At 43.5% G+C, this 18811-nt stretch overlaps 1 protein-coding gene across 2 annotated transcripts in view; it reads right to left on the reverse strand.

Moving 5' to 3' along the window:
• The window catches only part of LOC115109280 (NT-3 growth factor receptor-like), a 327886-nt gene that overhangs the window by 164297 nt on the left and 144778 nt on the right, over positions 1-18811 (reverse strand). For both annotated transcript variants that reach the window (XM_029634027.2, XM_029634025.2), the window contains exon 4: positions 7542-7610. In XM_029634027.2, the coding sequence (XP_029489887.1) occupies positions 7542-7610 (69 nt within the window). The remainder of the gene's footprint in view (positions 1-7541; positions 7611-18811) is intronic.

Consider the following 18811-nt stretch of genomic DNA (forward strand, 5'->3'; position numbering starts at 1 on the left):
CCAAGTTCCACTCCTATTCCCCAGGTGCTATCATTTGACTTCTGTAACCATAAAAGCCTTGGTTTCATGCATGTTAACATCAGAAGCCTCCTCCCTAAATGTATTTTATTCACTGCTTTAGCACACTCCGCCAACCCTGATGTCCTAGCCGTGTCTGGATCCTGGCTTAGGAAGGCCACCAAAAATGCAGAAATGTCCATCCCCAACTACAACATTTTCTGCCAAAAGGGGTGGAATTGCCATCTACTGCAGAGATAGCCTGCAGAGTTCTGTCATGCTATCCAGGTCTGTGCACAAACAGCTCCAGCTTCTACTTTAAAAAATAAAAAATATGTCTCTCACTGTTTCCGCTTGTTATAGACCACCCTCAGCCCCCAACGGTGCCCTGGACACCATATGTTAATTAATTGCCCCCCATTTATTTTCAGAGTTTGTACTGTTAGGTGACCTAAACTGGGATATGCTTAACCTCTTAAGTCGACCCTCTACTTTTTTGAACATTCTGTTAAAAATCGCGCAACATTTCAGCGCCCTGCTACTCATGCCAGGAATATAGTATATGCATTTGCTTAGTATGTGTGGATAGAAAACACTCAGACGTTTATAAAACTGGTTAAATCACTGCTGTGGCTTTACCAGAACGGCATTTACATCGAAAAGCACAGGAAAAACTGATCACTGAAAATGGGAAAATATATCCATGCGCTACTTGAACCCATTGATAAAGGTGAACCACAATTAATTGACTGAGGTTGCAGTACCTACAGCTTCCACACGGTGTCTAGAGTCTTGTCATTTCCTTTGAGTTTTTCTTGGTCAAACACATGCGAGGCACCGTATTTCTTCAGGTCTAGGACCGGATATTTTCGTTGAGTTTCTAGCCGGACATTTTTCCAGACGGACAGCTAATGATCTTTACATCGCCTCCTGATGAATTTTATCGCTTATTAACGTTTACTAATACCTAAAGTTGCATTACAAAAGTATTTCGAAGTGTTTTGTGAAAGTTTATCGTCGACTTTTTGAATTTTAAAAAATGACGTTACGTTTTGAAACTATGTTTTTTTCGTTTATCACACAGTCTACATATAACGATATCTAGGCTTTATATGGACCGATTTAATCGAAATAAAGACCCAATAGTGTTTATGGGACATCTAGGAGTGCCAACAAAGAAGATGGTGAAAGGTAAGGACTGTTTTCTATTTTATTGTGCGGTTTGTGTAACGCCAAAATGCTAATTATTTTGTTTACGTCCCCTGCGTGGCTTTTGTGTTGTAGTGTATTGGTGCATGCTATCAGATAATAGCTTCTCATGCTTTCGCCGAAAAGCATTTTAAAAATCTGACTTGTTGCCTGGATTCACAACGAGTGTAGCTTTAATTCGATACCCTGCATGTGTATTTTAATGAACGTTTGAGTTTTAACTAATACTATTAGCATTTAGCGTAGCGCATTTGCATTTCCAGAGCTCTAGTTGGGACGCAAGCGTCTCAGGTAGAAGCAAGAGGTTAACACCCCGGCCGTCCTACAATCTAAGCTAGATGCCCTCAATCTCACACAAATTATCATGGAACCTACCAGGTACAACCCTAAATCTGTAAACATGGGCACCCTCATAGATATCATGCTGACCAACCTGCCCTCTATATACACCTCTGCTGTCTTCAACCAGGATCTCAGTGATCACTGCCTGCGTCATTGCCTGGGTCCGTGATGGGTCCACGGTCAAACGACCACCCCTCATCACTGTCAAATGCTCCCTAAAACACTTCAGCGAGCAGGTCTTTCTGATCGATCTGGCCCGGGTATCCTGGAAGGATATTGACATCATCCCGTCAGTAGAGGATGCCTGGTTGTTCTTTAAACCTGTTGAGTGTAGGGGGCAGTATTTTGATTTTTGGATGAAAAACGTACCCATATGTAACTGCCTATTTCTCAGGCCCAGAATCTAGAATATGCATATCATTGTCAGATTAGGATAGACAACACTCTAAAGTTTCCAAAACTGTCAAAATATTGTCTGTGAGTATAACAGAACTGATATTGCAGGCGAAAACCTGAGGAAAATTCAACCAGGAAGTGGCCTCTATTTTGAAAGCTCCATGTTCCAATGAATGCCTTCCCTCCATTTAAAGGGATATCAACCAGATTCCTTTTCCTATGTCTTCCCCATGTTGTGAACATGTCTATGTCTTTAGACATAGTTTCAGGCTTTTATTTTGAAAAATGAGCGGGAAAGATCACATCGCATCAGTGTATAGCTGGGTGTCCCCAGAGTTTTGCTTGTGCAACAGTTTGGAGCAGCCATTGTGTCTCTCTCTCCCATTGACGAAGCTATAGTCCCGGTTGATATATTATCGATTATATATTGAAAAAACAACCTGAGGATTGATTATAAAAACATTTTACATGTTTCTGTGAACATTACGGATACTATTTGGAATTTTCGTCTGCGATGTCGTGACAGCTCGAGCCTGTGGATTTCTGAACATAACGCGCCAAACAAATGGAGGTATTTTGGATATAAAAATAATCTTTATGGAACAAAAGGAACATTTATTGTGTAACTGGGAGTCTCGTGAGTGCAAATATCCGAAGATCATCAAAGGTAAGCGATTTAATTTATTGCTTTTCTGACTTTCGTGAACCAATCTACTTGAGAATTTCGAAAATTTCAATAAGCATTTTTTTACGGCTGGCCGTGCTTTCCACCTGGCTACTCCTCCTCCTGGTCAACAGCTCTGCACCCCCCACAGCAACTTGCCCAAGAATCCCCCATTTCTCTATCACCCAAATCCAGATAGGTGATGTTCTGAAAGAGCAGAAAAATCTGGACCCTTACAGGTGCTTCTACACCTGCATTGCTTGCTGTTTGGGGTTTTAGGCTGGGTTTCTGTACAGCACTTTGAGATATCAGCTGATGTACGAAGGACTATATAAATACATTTGATTTTATTTGATTTGAAATCAGCTGAGCTAGAAATCTGGACCTTCTCTTTCCACAGCAATTGTTGCAACCCCTATTACTAGACTGTTTAACTACTCTTTTGTATCGTCTGAGATCCCGAAATATTGGAAAGCTGCCGCGGTCAACCCCCTCTTCAAAGGGGGAGACACTCTAGATCCAAACTGATACATACCTATATCCATCCTGCCCTGCCTTTCTAAAGTCTTCAAAAGCCAAGTTAACAAACAGATCACCGACTATTTCGAATCCCACTGTACCTTCTCCGCTATACAACCTGGTTTCCGAGCCGGTCATGTGTGCACCTCAGCCACGCTCAAGGTCCTAAACGATATCATACCTGCCATCGAAAAAAAAACAATACTGTGCAGCAATCTTCTTCGACCTGGCCAAAGCTTTCGACTCTGTCAGTCACCGCATTCTTATCGGCAGACTCAACAGCCTTGGTTTCTCAAATGACTTCTTCGCCTTGTTCACCAACTACTTCTCAGGTAGAGTTCAGTGTGTCAAATTGGAGGGCCTGTTGTCCGGACCTCTGGCAGTCTCTATGGGGGTGCCACAGGGTTGAATTCTCCGGCCGACTCTTTTCTCTGTATACATCAATGATGTCGCTCTTGCTGCTGGTGATTCTTTGATCCACCTCTACGCAAACTACACCCTTCTGTATACTTCTGGCCCTTCTTTGGACACTGTGTTAACCTGTTCCGACTCTAGGGGCAGTATTTTCATTTTTGGGAAAAAAACGTTACCGTTTTAAACAGGATATTTTGTCAGGACAAGATGCTAGAATATGCATATAATGGACAGCTTTGGATGGAAAACACTCTAACGTTTCCAAAACTGTAAAGATATTGTCTGTGAGTATAACATAACTGATGTTGCAGGCGAAAGCCTGAGAAAAATCCAATCTGGAAGTGCCCCATATTTTGAAAGCGCTGCATACCAATGAATCCGCATTGAGCTGTGAATGTGCTATGAACCAGCTTTCTACGTATTCCCCAAGGTGTCTACAGCATTGTGATGTAGTTTTACGCATTTATGTTGAAGAATACCCGTAGGGGGCTACATTGTGCAAGTGGTCACATGGTGCTCCCAGAGAAAATCTCGCGTAAAATACAGAGGTAGCCATTATTCCAATCGCTTCTACTGAGAAACCAATTGTCCCGGTGGATATATTATCGAATAGATCGAATTTGAAAAACACCTTGAGGATTGATTCTAAACAACGTTTGCAATGTTTCTGTCGATATTATGGAGCTAATTTGGAATATTTTTCGGCGTTGTCGTGACCGCAATTTCCTGTCGATTTCTCAGCCAAACATGAAGAACAAACTGAGCTATTTCGCCTACAAAAATAATATTTGGGGAAAAAATTAACTTTGGCTCTCTACCTGGGAGTCTCGTGAGTGAAAACATCTGAAGTTCATCAAAGGTAAATTATTTAATTTGATTGCTTTTCTGATTTTCGTGACAAGGTTGCCTGCTGCTAGCAAGGCATAATGCTATGCTAGGCTATCGATAAACTTACACAAATGCTTGTCTAGCTTTGGCTGTAAAGCATATTTTGAAAATATGAGATGACAGGGTGATTAACAAAATGCTAAGCTGTGTTCCAATATATTTCACTTGTGATTTTCATGAATAGGAAGATTTTCTAGGAAGATTTATGTCCGCTGCTTTATGCTAATTAGTGTCCGATGATGACAACGGTCCCGTTCACGGGATGGGGTGTCACTAGAGGTTAACATACCTCCAGCTGCTCTTAAATGCAAGTAAAACGAAATGCATGCTCTTCAACTGATCGCTGCCTGCACCCGCCCGTCTAGCATCACTACTCTGGACAGACGGTTCTGACTTAGAATATGTGGACAACTACAAATACCTAGGTGTCTGGTTAGACTGTAAACTCTCCTTCCAGACTCACATTAAGCATCTCCAATCCAAAATTAAATCTAGAATCGGCTTCCTATTTCGTAACAAAGCATCCTTCAACACTCTACTCAGCAAATTTGATGTAGTCTATCACAGTGCCATCCGTTTTGTCACCAAAGCCCCATATACCACCCATCACTGCGACCTGTATGCTCTCGTTGGCTGGTCCTCACTTCATATTCGCCGCCAAACCCCACTGGCTCCAGGTCATCTATAAGTCTTTGCTAGGTAAAGTCCCGCCTTATCTCATATAACTGGTCACCATGGCAGCACCCACCCATAGCATGCGCTCCAGCAGGTACATGTACTTTTCTATTGTGTTATTGACTGTATGTTTGTTTATCCCATGTGTAACTCTGTGTTGTTGTTTGTGTCACACTGCTTTGCTTAATCTTGGCCAGGTCGCAGTTGTAAATAAGAACTTGTTCTCAACTGGCCTACCTGGTTAAATAAAGGTGAAAAAAAGATGTTGGTCTTGTCAAATAGCTGTCACGTACCTCCATTACAATCACTACCAGGTGGCATACACCACTAAACTGGTTAACTGTGAATCTTCGGGGCACAGTAACAGTGGGTTCAAGGCCCTATTCACTACTGGACCTCAAAGCTCGATTTAAATAATGCAAATTTGTTGGAGTGGATGAAGGAGATCAGCTACAATGTAGCGTTCTATCACACGCAAGCAAATCTACAATTGTAATTGGTTGAGGCACATTGTGTGCAAGTATGGCACCAATGTGTCTGAGGTCTGTAACAACAACTATTTTACAATGGCAAAACAATTATGCCATTTCTGCCTTCGAGAAGATTAAGCAACTGTATGCCTTCTGCAGCATTGATTACAACAAATTACTGCATCTTATGTGAATATCTCCCAGCACATGTATGTGCCAAATGTATCATGGGACCCATGCGTTATCCTGAAACCCCTTACTTCCATTTAAATAATAAAAACAATCACTTGTTATCTTATAACCAGTGAATAGGGGTCTGACTGCTCAGTGCCTAAAATCTTCAGTTGTAACACATCCACAAAAGCAGCAACCTCCATTTCAAACTGACAGGCATGACTCTGATGCACTCTGATCTGGAACGAAAAGCCATCACTCTGCCTGTCTAGTTTTAATCAACAGATGTGGTCCCAGGAGAGAGCATGGCACTATGAGGGCCAACGGACCAACACTCACCATTAAAGACAGACACAGGGTATGTCCAAAATGGCAACCTATACCCTATATAGTGCACACTACTTCTGACCAGGGCCCAGAGGGTGCAATTTCAGACACAGGACCAGAAGGACATCTGCATGCCTCAGCCCTTCTGTGTTTGGTGTGTTTGTCATTGTGCTGACATTCCACAGGGGATGGGAGAGTAAATCATTTAAGAAAAAGGGAGATAAACTCTGTTTTTCTTATCCATTGAATTATGTTTTGTTAGTCTTTTGTTAGGCTCTACGCCACATAAAAAAAAAATGAATCAATGTCTTTGTTCCCAATTGGTCGCACGGAAATGGCACTCATTTATAACCGGTTTCATCTTCTTTTCATGAGATTATTCTCTTTGTTCAAGGTGTGCTGTCGAGTGCTTATCACTGAGCCTTTGTTGAACAGTTTTAGTAATTACAGATTAAATACTTTAAGCAGACCCTGAAAGAGTCTGAAATAGTTGTGCTTTATCCTTCTAAAAGTCCATACTCATCAGACGACACGTACAGCTAAAATGGCTATGAATGACAATGATAATGGTATCAAAAGGAATATCCATATCAATAAGCGCACGTGAAAATGAACATCTCTAGAGTCTATAATTAATCTGTGTTTTAAAAACAGCCACTTGTTTGTGTCTTCTTCACTTAACACTTTCCATACCCTCTTATCTTACACCTGCTTTAGTAGAACTCTTTCATCAACTGCTGCTCTCCTCTCCATGCTATTTTTACTCTGGTATAACATTTCCAAGTATGTATTTTTTTTAACTATTAGACAAGCAACCCTGAAAAGATGATGGGCCTCCTCAGAAGAGCTGTCCTGCTTCCATAACATAAAATACCACATTTAAACCACAACCATACAGCTGCTGTCCCTTTGTTTCCCACGCTGAGCTGGGTTGAGAGCCATGATAAAGCCTGCTCTCTGCTCTGCTTCAGGGCCTGGCTGAGGCTCTCTTATTTCGGGGAAGCACTCTGATTCCTGGGCTGGAGAGGATGGAGGGGATGGAGAGGATGGAGGGGATGTCCATGTGTTATAACTCTATGACGGCCATCTCAACCCAAGATTACATTTTATGTCTTCTACTGGGAGGGAGGAAAGTAGCCCAAACAACTATAAGATTCTGGTCATAAACACACTGATTGCTGGTATGTTTTTGGACAAACAAGACACTCTGGGCTAGAGGATCACCCGGCCTGTACCTCTCCAAGTTGCACAGTTTTATGTCACATCCATTAAATCAACATCCATGATGCAGGGACTATAGGGTTGTTTGTCTCTTCCAATGTTTTTCTTCAGGTTAATTGTTGTTTGGCTTCTAATGGAGGTAGATGGGAATCCATTTGGAAACAATGAAGGTAGGTTGCACACTTATATATATCAGGTTTTTATGAAAGTCCATAAAACAAGATGATAATTGTATACAAACTTACAGCTCGAAGAGTTGCAGATTCTGGAAGAGTTGCCATGATAATGTGGTCAGAGGGTTCTTCGATAAGTTTCTGTAGAAGAGAGGGAGAGAGAAAACACATGATAAATGTGTTAGTGCTGGACTGTGTGGTCGAGGCTGATGAAGAAAACAGTATCTGAGAAAAGACAAAGCACAAATAAAACAAACTGAAAAATCATCAGGGAATAAGTGGTGCTGGAGGGAACGGAGTAGCCCTGACAATCCAATAAAGACAGACTTGGTCATTTTCAAGACAACAAATTAAATAGAGACAGCGAGGACCTGAGGCCTTCAAATCCAATACAAAGAAGGTGGCTGAAAAGCAGATAAGGCATGTAATCACCAGAGCACCGCTCCAAGATGGTAAACCCTGAAATGGAAGTATTCTGTAGAGGGAGAGGGAGTGTCCCACAAAGGGATCTGTTTGTATTCTGCAGAGGGAGAGGGAGTATCCCACAAAGGGATCTGTTTGTATTCTGTAGAGGGAGAGGGAGTGTCCCACAAAGGGATCTGTTTGTATTCTGTATAGGGAGAGGGAGTGTCCCACAAAGGGATCTGTTTGTATTCTGCAGAGGGAGAGGGAGTGTCCCACAAAGGGATCTGTTTGTATTCTGCAGAGGGAGAGTGAGTGTCCCACAAAGGGATCTGTTTGTATTCTGCAGAGGGAGAGGGAGTGTCCCACAAAGGGATCTGTTTGTATTCTGCAGAGGGAGAGTGAGTGTCCCACAAAGGGATCTGTTTGTATTCTGCAGAGGGAGAGGGAGTGTCCCACAAAGGGATCTGTTTGTATTCTGCAGAGGGAGAGGGAGTGTCCCACAAAGGGATCTGTTTGTATTCTGCAGAGGGAGAGGGAGTGTTCCACAAAGGGATCTGTTTGTATTCTGCAGAGGGAGAGGGAGTGTCCCACAAAGGGATCTGTTTGTATTCTGCAGAGGGAGAGGGAGTGTCCCACAAAGGATCTGTTTGTATTCTGCAGAGGGAAAGGGAGTGTCCCACAAAGGGATCTGTTTGTATTCTGCAGAGGGAGAGGGAGTGTCCCACAAAGGGATCTGTTTGTATTCTGCAGAGGGAGAGGGAGTGTCCCACAAAGGGATCTGTTTGTATTCTGCAGAGGGAGAGGGAGTGTCCCACAAAGGGATCTGTTTGTATTCTGCAGAGGGAGAGGGAGTGTCCCACAAAGGTATCTGTTTGTATTCTGTAGAGGGAGAGGGAGTGTCCCACAAAGGGATCTGTTTGTATTTTGCAGAGGGAGAGGGAGTGTCCCACAAAGGGATCTGTTTGTATTCTGCAGAGGGAAAGGGGGAGGGATTGGCCCACCAAATGATCTGTTTGTATTCTGCAGAGGGAGAGTGAGTGGCCCACAAAGGGATCTGTTTGTATTCTGCAGAGGGAGAGTGAGTGGCCCACAAAGGGATCTGTTTGAATTCTGCAGAGGGAGAGTGATTGGCCCACCAAAGGATCTGTTTGTATTCTGCAGAGGGAGAGTGAGTGGCCCACAAAGGGATCTGTTTGTATTCTGCAGAGGGAGAGTGAGTGGCCCACAAAGGGATCTGTTTGTATTCTACAGAGGGAGAGTGAGTGGCCCACCAAATGATCTGTTTGAATTCTGCAGAGGGAGAGTGATTGGCCCACCAAATGATCTGTTTGTATTCTGCAGAGGGAGAGTGAGTGGCCCACCAAAGGATCTGTTTGTATTCTACAGAGGGAGAGTGAGTGGCCCACCAAAGGATCTGTTTGTATTCTGCAGAGGGAGAGTGAGTGGCCCACCAAAGGATCTGTTTGTATTCTGCAGAGGGAGCTTCAGCTGATAACCATGTATTTATTTTTATTTTTTTGTCATTTAACAGATGCTCTTATCCACAGCGACTTACAATTCAAAAAGGTGTGAACTTACAGAAGTGAAAAATGATATGCTACAGCCTGACATACGAGGCTATGCTCAAGCACAACGCAATGATGTGAAAATATTGCACCATCAAACTAACACAGTGGGAAGCCCACTAGGGATCATTCACCCAAGCCCACTCCAACCATTCTCTGTGAAGAGACAGTGAGCACCAGGGGCTGAATCACTAACAGTGGAGCATAACGAACAGCCCCTCATTATCAATATTCATTGAATACTTCAGATACTTAATACCCTAACACTGCCCTGGTTAGATCCTAGCAGACCTGGCTGACAGATAATCAATGCATTCCACTGCATTCTTACCACTTGTCTGGCCCTGGGGACCGGGGGACTGCTGCCTAGCTGCCTGTCTGTCACTGACCTGTCCCCTCTGCTGCTCTGCTCTGCAGCACCATGGACAGTGAGGGACTACAACACATACACCTCTCAGTAGTCTCTCTTTATAGGACCATTGACAGTGCAAGACCTCTGAGACAACGCTGACCTTCCCTCAGTATACAGAACTATGGGCACAGAAGTATCTATCAGTGCTGTCCATAGTCCATATTGCTGTATAATATACTGTGCATACTCCTTACCTGCTCCTCTCTACTACAGGACCATGGACAGCTGCCATTTTCATACACAGCCCTAATATGCTCTTACTTCAGCACCATAGACAGTGAGATATATAGCAGCATAGGCAGTTCAGGCTAGTTTCACAAATAGAGATGAAATCATCCCACTTCACACTAAATCCAACCCTATCTGGGACCTGGCGGTAGGTAGAATAAGCTCAGTATCCGTCATTACGGGTAAGAAGCCGGCCTCAATTGGTCAGGCACAGGAGGCTCTTCAGCAGCCACTGTGACTAATTCAGCTAGAGGATACGGAGAGTCAAATTACCCAGCTGAGGGCTGGCTGCCTGTGCCCCACACTACAGCCCAATCCCCATCACACACACACACCTTCTCCCTGCAGTGGGTACTCATTCACTCCATTTCAAGGATTTAATATCACTGGGTTGCGGTAGACAGAGTCTGTACCATTTTCTATTTACCTCAATCATTGAGGGATACTGAATGAGAGCACCCTTTTAGGAGAAGGGGGTAAATTTCAGGTTAAGATATGGGAAATCTTTCCGTTAATAACATTCAATACCATTATTAGATATGTTATGGAATACTTGATCCATGGGTAGCCTATGTTTTTTATGTGCTTTATGGTTTGGTCTAACAGGAAAAAGGTCTGTCCAGGTTAATTGCATCAAAATACTACAATCAGAATAGCACACAATCTTTCCTTACATTTCAGAGAGACATGCCCATGCTGCTTAATGTGCCTCCTTGGCTAGTCCTTCAGCTGGTGGTTGGGTGAATAGGATCACGATACGCTAACACTACTAAACACTGCTATGCTGCTGCACATGCCTGTTTCCATGGCAAAGCAAAAGCTTTGTGGCACGGATTTGTGGCACGGTCTGATTTGATTTATATATTTATTTGTTATTGCCTTCTCTCCCCAAATCCACGGCGCTGTGTGGTGCACTGTCTTCTTTAGTAGAGGGAGGACCTGGGACCACCAGGGCATCTGACCCGGTATTACAGGAGCCGCATCGAGCCACGTCTCCAGAGACAACTGTAACTAATCCCCAAGCTGCAGGAGTCAGGAGGACTGCAGCACCAAGACGCCAGGAGGACTCAGGATGTTGTTAGCTTCCTCCATAACACGTTCCTGTGCACCCCTGGCCCCTGGCATTCTAATCACCTCATTAAATGGAAAATGAGATTATTAAAGCTGCATCCACAGGGACTAGTAGGGGCCGAGTGTTTTTTTCCTACATGTTATTATTCTTGGCACACAAAGGAGGAGTTCATCTGGACACTGTGTATTAGGGTAGGGTTTCCCAAACTCGGTCCTGGGACCTGCCCTGGGTGCCTGTTTCGTCCCCCCCCCAGCACTACACAGCTGATTTAAATAATCAAAGCTTGATGATGAGTTGGTTATTTGAATAAGCTGTGCAGGGCTAGGGCAAAAACCAAAACATGGACCCAGGGCAGGCCCCAGGACCGAGTTTGGGAAACCCTGTATTAAGAGACCAGTGGTAAGAAAAGAACATGCAGCCAGAGCCAGCCCAGCCAGCAAAAATATTATGTCTGTCTGTCCCTCTGTCTGTCTGTCAAACCTCACCGTCCCCCTGAGGATGGCGAAACACTAATGAGAAATGGGAATTCTACAGACTGCACTGAGAAGGACAATTATAGACACTGGAATTAGATCCAAATCAAGAGTTCCATTCCAAAACGCTATGTATCCGATGTCAGATATTTTTACAAATTTGCTTTTATTGTTTAAAGAAATGACATGCAGCTTATAAAGGCTTCATAAAGCCGTTATAAACACTACATAAATGTGTTACAAATCATCTATAAACAAATCAAATCCAATTTTATTTGTCACATACACATGGTTAGCAGATGTTAATGTGACTGTAGTGAAATGCTTGTGCTTCTAGTTCCGACCATGCAGTAATATCTAACAAGTAATCTAACAATTTCACAACAACTACCTTATACACACAAGTGTAAAGGAATGAAAAAGAATATGTACGCAAAAATATATGGATGAGCGATGGCCGAACGGCATAGGCAAGATGCAGTAGATGGTATAGAGTACTGTTTATACATATGAGATGAGTAATGCAGGGTATGTAAACATGAAATAAAGTGGCATTGTTTAAAGTGGCAAGTGATACATTTATTACATCCAAATTGTAATTATTAAAGTGGCTAGAGATGAGTCAGTATGTTGGCAACAGCCACTCAATATTAGTGATGGCTGTTTAACAGTCTGATGGCCTTGAGAAGCTGTTTTTCAGAATCTCGGTTCCCGCTTTGATGCACCTGTACTGACCTCGCCTTCTGGATGATAGCGGGGTGAACAGGCAGTGGCTCGGGTGGTTGTTGTCCTTGACGATCTTTTTGGTTTTGGCCTTCCTGTGACATCGGGTGGTGTAGGTGTCCTGGAGGGCAGGTAGTTTGCCCCCGGTGACGCGTTGTGCAGATCTCACTACCCTCTGGAGAGCCTTACGGTTGTGGGTGGAGTAGTTGCCGTACCAGCCGGTGATACAGCCCAACAGGATGCTCTAAATTGTGCATCTGTAGAAGTGTGTGTTTTTGGTGACAAGCCACATTTCTTCAGCCTCCTGAGGTTGAAGATGCGCTGCTGCGCCTCTTAGCTTTCTTGGGAACAGGAACAATGGTGGCCCTCTTGAAGCATGTGGGAACAGCAGACTGGGATAGGATTGATTGAATATGTCTGTAAACACACCAGCCAGCTGGTCTGTGCATGCTCTGAGAACGCAGCTAGGGATGCCAGCCTTGTGAGGGTTAACATGTTAAAATGTTTTACTCACATTGCCTGCAGTGAAGGAAAGTCTGCAGGTTTTGGTAGTGGGTCTGTATTGTCCTCAAAGCGAGCAAAGAAGTTTAGTTTGTCTGGGAGCTGCTGCACCTTCTTCACCATGCTGTCTGTGTGGGTGGACCATTTCAGTTTGTCCTTGATGTGTACGCCAAGGAACATAAAACTTTCCACCTTCTCCACTACTGTCCCGTCGATGTGGATAGGGGGCTGCTCCCTCTGCGGTTTCCTGAAGTCCATGATAATCTCCTTTGTTTTGTTGACATTGAGTGTGAGGTTATTTACCTTACACCACATTCCGAGGGCCCTCACCTCCTGCCTCTAGGCTGTCTCATCATTGTTGGTAATCAAGCCTACCACTGTAGTGTCGTCTGCAAACTTGATGATTGAGTTGGGGGCGTGCATGGCCACACAGTCATGGGTGAACAGAATGTACAGGAGAGGGCTGAGAACGCATCCTTGTGGGGCCCCAGTGATGAGGATCAGCGGGGTGGAGATGTTGTTTCCTACCCTCACCACCTGGGTGCGGCCCGTCAGGATGTCCAGTACCCTGTTGCACAGGGCGGGGTCGAGACCCAGGGTCTCGAGCTTAATGACGAGTTTGGAGGGTACTATGGTGTTAAATGCTGAGCGTTAGTCGATGAACATCATTCTTACATAGGTTTTCCTCTTGTCCAGATGGGTTAGGGCAGTGTGCAGTGTGATTGCGATTGCGTCGTCTGTGGACCTATTGGGGCGGTAAGCAAGTTGGAGTGGGTCTAGGGTGTCAGGTAGGGTGGAGGTGATATGGTTCTTGACTAGTCTCTCAAAGCACTTCATGATGACGGAAGTGAGTGCTACGGGGAGATAGTAATTTAGCTCAGTTACCTTAGCTTTCTTGGGAACAGGAACAATGGTGGCCCTCTTGAAGCATGTGGGAGCAGCAGACTGGGATAGGATTGATTGAATATGTCCATAAACACACCAGCCAGCTGGTCTGAGCATGCTCTGAGGACCCGGCTACGGATGCAGTCTGGGCCAGCAGCCTTGCGAGGGTTAACACGTTTAAATATTTTACTCACGTTGGCTGCAGTGAAGGAGAGTCCGCAGGTTTTGGTAGCAGGCCGTGTCGGTGGCACTGTATTGTCCTCAAAGCGAGCAAAGAAGTTGTTTAGTTTGTCTGGGAGCAAGACATCGTGGTCCGCGACGGGGCTGGTTTTCTTTTTGTAGTCCGTGATTGACTGTAGACCCTGCCACATACCTCTCGTGTCTGAGCCGTTGAATTGCAACTCTACTTTGTCTCTATACTGACGCTTAGCTTGTTTGATAGCCTTGCGGAGGCAACAAATGTCATGCTTTAGAAAGGGTTCATAAATGTGGCATAACTGTGACCTAACCACCAATGTCAAATGTGAAATAACCCACTATGTCAAATATGACATAAACCTGTGCCATATAAATGGTGGCATAAGCACAGCTTAATAAAGTCTTTATAAATCCTATTAAATTGAGGCTTCACAAAGCATTTATAACCCTGTCATGCATCTTGGTAGAGCATTGCAATGCCAGTGTGTTCATTTGTCTGCCAGCTCAGGGACAAGCTACACTATTCACAACACTGTGTCATGTTCAATGTAATTCCATTGCTGGACTTTTTGAAACTTCATTTATTTGTAATGTTAAAAAAATGACAAATAAAAAGAAATGAATGGTTTAAACATGTCTTTAGGGTTTATTTGTTTTAGCTGTTAGTGATAATTCCCTAAGTGTTAATACATTTAAAACATCATTAAGGCTTTATGTGTTATGAATGAACAAAGGTGTATGACCTCATAGTAAGTACAGCATCATTTGATATAAAGCATTTATGTATGTGTTATGAATGACCAAAGCCATCTAACTTTAAAGTAAGTATGGCGTCATGCAATATAGAGTCTTTATGGATGTGTTATGAATGACCGAAGGTGTCTCACTTCAAACTAAGTATTACGGGATGCTACATAAAGTGTCAATAAATAGGTTACTAACATTCTGCTAATTTATTAAGGTTCTCTCATGGTCCACAGGTTACTGTAGGGTGTGTATTTAAATGGGTTGATGGACCTGCAATGCTTGCGTTTTTGTGTGTGTGTCACCCAGCCAAGATGATTTGGAGTGCAGGTATTTATTTTTGGTGCCCATGCTAGAGACCAGTGCTTGATGACCAGCTGTTACAATGGTGCCAACATTTTGTGGCTGATAATTCAGCACGGCAGTGGGGGAATGTGTCAAAGACCTGACTGGGCACTGCACCGCACGGAATGGCTCATTTTTGTTGTGTGTGTGTTGTCTACTGAGGACCAATTTCAATTTCCTGATGTTTGGGGGCTTTCATCAAGGTAAGTGTTTACTGGTGTAACGTTGTCCCCAGGCTATTGTATACACAGCGCATATAAGCCTAGAATATCAACCATTCAAAGTTGACCTTAGTGGGAGTGACCATAGAATTTTATAGGAGTGACCTCATTGAGTAAAGTACAGTATTTGTCACCAGTCTATGTACTTTGCTAACATACATTCCCTCTGGTCATTACTTGTTGCCACAGTCACAAAGTAATTATGGCTAAACCCTGCCCATTTCCGCAATTGCTCTTCTTAAAATGTGATTTTAAACCTAATCCTAACTAACGAAGGCCAAGTTTGATGCATTGGTCCACCAGTCCTTCTGCACATTTTGGTGGAAGTGTGACTAACATGACTTCACTTTAGAGACTATGCCAACTTTCTGTCACGCCTGCTCCCTGGCGCTCGAAGGCGCCAAGCTCCCCAGCATTACGCACCCCTGCCACCATCATTACACACACCTGCCTTCCCCCGTTACACACATCAGCGATTATTGCACTCACCTGGACTCAATCACCCGTGTCATTACTTCCCCTATATCTGTCTGTTCCCAAGCTCTGTTCCCGGCTCCTGGATGAATGTTTGTTTGTCTTTGCATACCCGGTTCTGAAGCTGTCTCTGTCCTGTTTGATGTCTGTTCCATATTAAATGTTCTACTCCCCGTACCTGCTTCTCTTCTCCAGAGTCGATGCTTACAGAATCCTGAAGCCATCGGGGAGTGCTGGCTTTCAGGTTGATGGTGACGCTGGGTCCATGGATTGTGCATGTGTGCCATTCAGAGGGTGAATGGGCAAGACCAAAAAATGGAAGTGTCTTTTTTATTTTTAACTAGGCAAGCCAGTTAAGAATAAATTCTTATTTACAATGATGGCCTACCCCGGCCAAACCCGCGCCACCCTATGGGACTCCCAATCATGGAACAGATGTGATGCAGCCTGAATTTGAACCAGGTACTGCAGTGACACCTCTTGCACTGAGATGCAGTGTCTTAGACCACTGCGTCACTCAGGAGCCCAGTATATGGCAGTAGGTGCCAGGCACACAGGTTTTTGTCAAGAACTGCTACACTGCTTTAAACCTCAACAACTTCCAGTGTGTATCAACAATGGTCCACCACCCAAAGCCATCCAGCCAACATTGTGTGGGAAGGATTGGAGCCAACGTGATCAGTATCCCTCTGGAATGCTTTTGACACCTTGTAGAGTCCATGCCCCAACAAATTGAGGCTATTCTGAAGGCAAAAGGGGGGATGCAACTCAATATCAGGAAGGTGTTTTGAATACTCACTATATATCCGCACCACTCGCGGAGAAATAAGTAATACTGCTAGGTTTTACACAGTCAAATGTAACAACTTTTTTAAAGAACTGTACAAATGATACATAATTTAAATCAGTACTTAATATATATATTAAAGTATATGAATGAAAAATCTGAGAACAAATATATTTTACACACACATGAAGGTACCCATAAACAATCATTTCTGATGAAAAAATACAAATGTGAAAAATGTGTGGATATAGCATTTGGAAATAAACTCTTCAAATATTCTGTCGTTTCTGTATGAAAGTGTGCTCATGAAAAATGCCTGTTGACAGAGGCTTTTATCTGGCTGCTAGACAACAGAGTGTTAGTAGTGATTAGTAAACGTTTTTGCAGTTGTTGACCTGCCCTTTGCAGCATCAAAAGATGATGCTCCCCAGTCTAACAGCCACCTTCCATCTGGGTAACAGTAATATACTGTAGCGATAATGGTATCACATGGGAATGGAACTATGATGTGAGCAGCCTTTCAGAGGGGAAAATAAAAGATTCACATCATTAGTCTAAAAATGGAATACAATAACATAATATTTGTAGGAATCCTTATCTCTTGGGGAAGTTTAGCTCACAAATAATCCCTTTCAGATTGTCACACAGACAGAATCAATTACTGGGATGAGGAAGAGGAAAAGCAGGAGCCCCTAGTAAAATACATGTTGTTTAGACACAGTCTACCTTCTGCATGTGTATAGTAGGCATGCATGAGTATGTATAAGCATGTGAGCATGCATAGATATGTGTATTGACCATAGGAGCATGTAGGTATATTAAATGCAAGGCATCCAGACTGTCACTCTACAGTACGTGTGTCCTTGCGTGCAAGTGCCCGTATCTGTAGTGTATATGTAATATTATAAACTGGGTGGTTCGAGCACTGAAGGCTGACTATTTGACAGCCATGGTATATCAGACCGTATATACCGCGGGTATGAAAACACATTTATTTTTACTGCTCTAATTAAATTAGTAACCACTATATAATAGCAATAAGGCACCTCAGGGTTTTGTGATATATGGCCAGTATACCAAGGCTATTGGCTGTGTCGTTGCCAAGAACTGCCTTTTGCCGTAATATGTAGTCGATATACCACACCTCCTCGGGCCTTACTGCTTAATTATGTAGCAATGAGCCTGAGTGTGTTCTGTGTTACAATACATGGAGAGTGGTGAGTGAGTTGTGTGTGACGGGGGGTGGGGGGTGGAAGAGTGAAGGTGCCCGTTGAGGTGGGTGGATTATGAACCCTATTAACATAAAGAGGGAAGAATTATTACATCTTTTTGAAGCCTTCATTACCTCTTAACCAGGCATTGCACCCATAGCACATGGGAACTATTTTTCTCCCCCTCTGTTCCGGTGCTCCTCAGCCAGTGTATTTTGTTAGGCTCATTGAATCAGAGCATTGATCATGAGAGAGATTAAGGAGAGAGCAGTCAAAGCCCCAGTGCAATTCATTCTCTGAACAAAATGAAGGTCAGGGGCGGACACTTCCTCTGTAAAGCCTTCCCAAGGTGCCTTGCAGGCCTGGGCATGGGATGCCCCTCGGTAGGTGAGGGAGGGAGATGGAAGATGGATGAATGCAACAATACCTCCCCCATTACTAAGACCTGCCTCCCCCTCATCAGGTCTGCCTCCCAACACCAACACACCACCACCTGTCCGCATGCAGGAATGGAAGTGTCCTTTTCAAAGGTCATTCTTCGTTCCAGTCATGAGAAATGTCAGCTAAAATTGGATTTGGGGAGAGAAGGCAATAACAAATAAATATATAAATCAAATCAGACATCAAATGGGACATGCTGCTTCACACACATAGGAACAGACATGTCGTTACTTAAAGTGAGAAAGACAAATGTAGAAATGAATCATAGGAGAAGGTCAGAGGCTAAGCGGACAAAGCCTTGTGGTTCAGAGTCAATACGTTCCTTATGACATTTGATCATGTTCTTCTCATGCCTTATAGAGCTCAGCAGGGTTTTTTATAGCAGGCGGGTAAATTTGCACAAGCTCTGGAATTTATAACTTGTCAATTAACACAGTTCAGAGGTGATTAAAATTGCCACTGTAGAGCTGCTGTATACTATGCATATCTTAAGGCGAGTAAATGTACATTGAGTGAGGGTGGAAAAGGTAAAAAGCTGATACTAATGATGCGTTTTTAATAAGGTATTATATTCATGATATTCATATACATTTGCATATGTGTGTCATGATACTCCGCATAAAAAATAACCACAGCATGTTGATAGCAGTGAGTCCT

The sequence above is a fragment of the Oncorhynchus nerka genome, linkage group LG25 (genome assembly GCF_034236695.1).
Source record: "Oncorhynchus nerka isolate Pitt River linkage group LG25, Oner_Uvic_2.0, whole genome shotgun sequence".
In the NCBI taxonomy this organism is placed as follows: Eukaryota; Metazoa; Chordata; class Actinopteri; order Salmoniformes; family Salmonidae; genus Oncorhynchus; species Oncorhynchus nerka.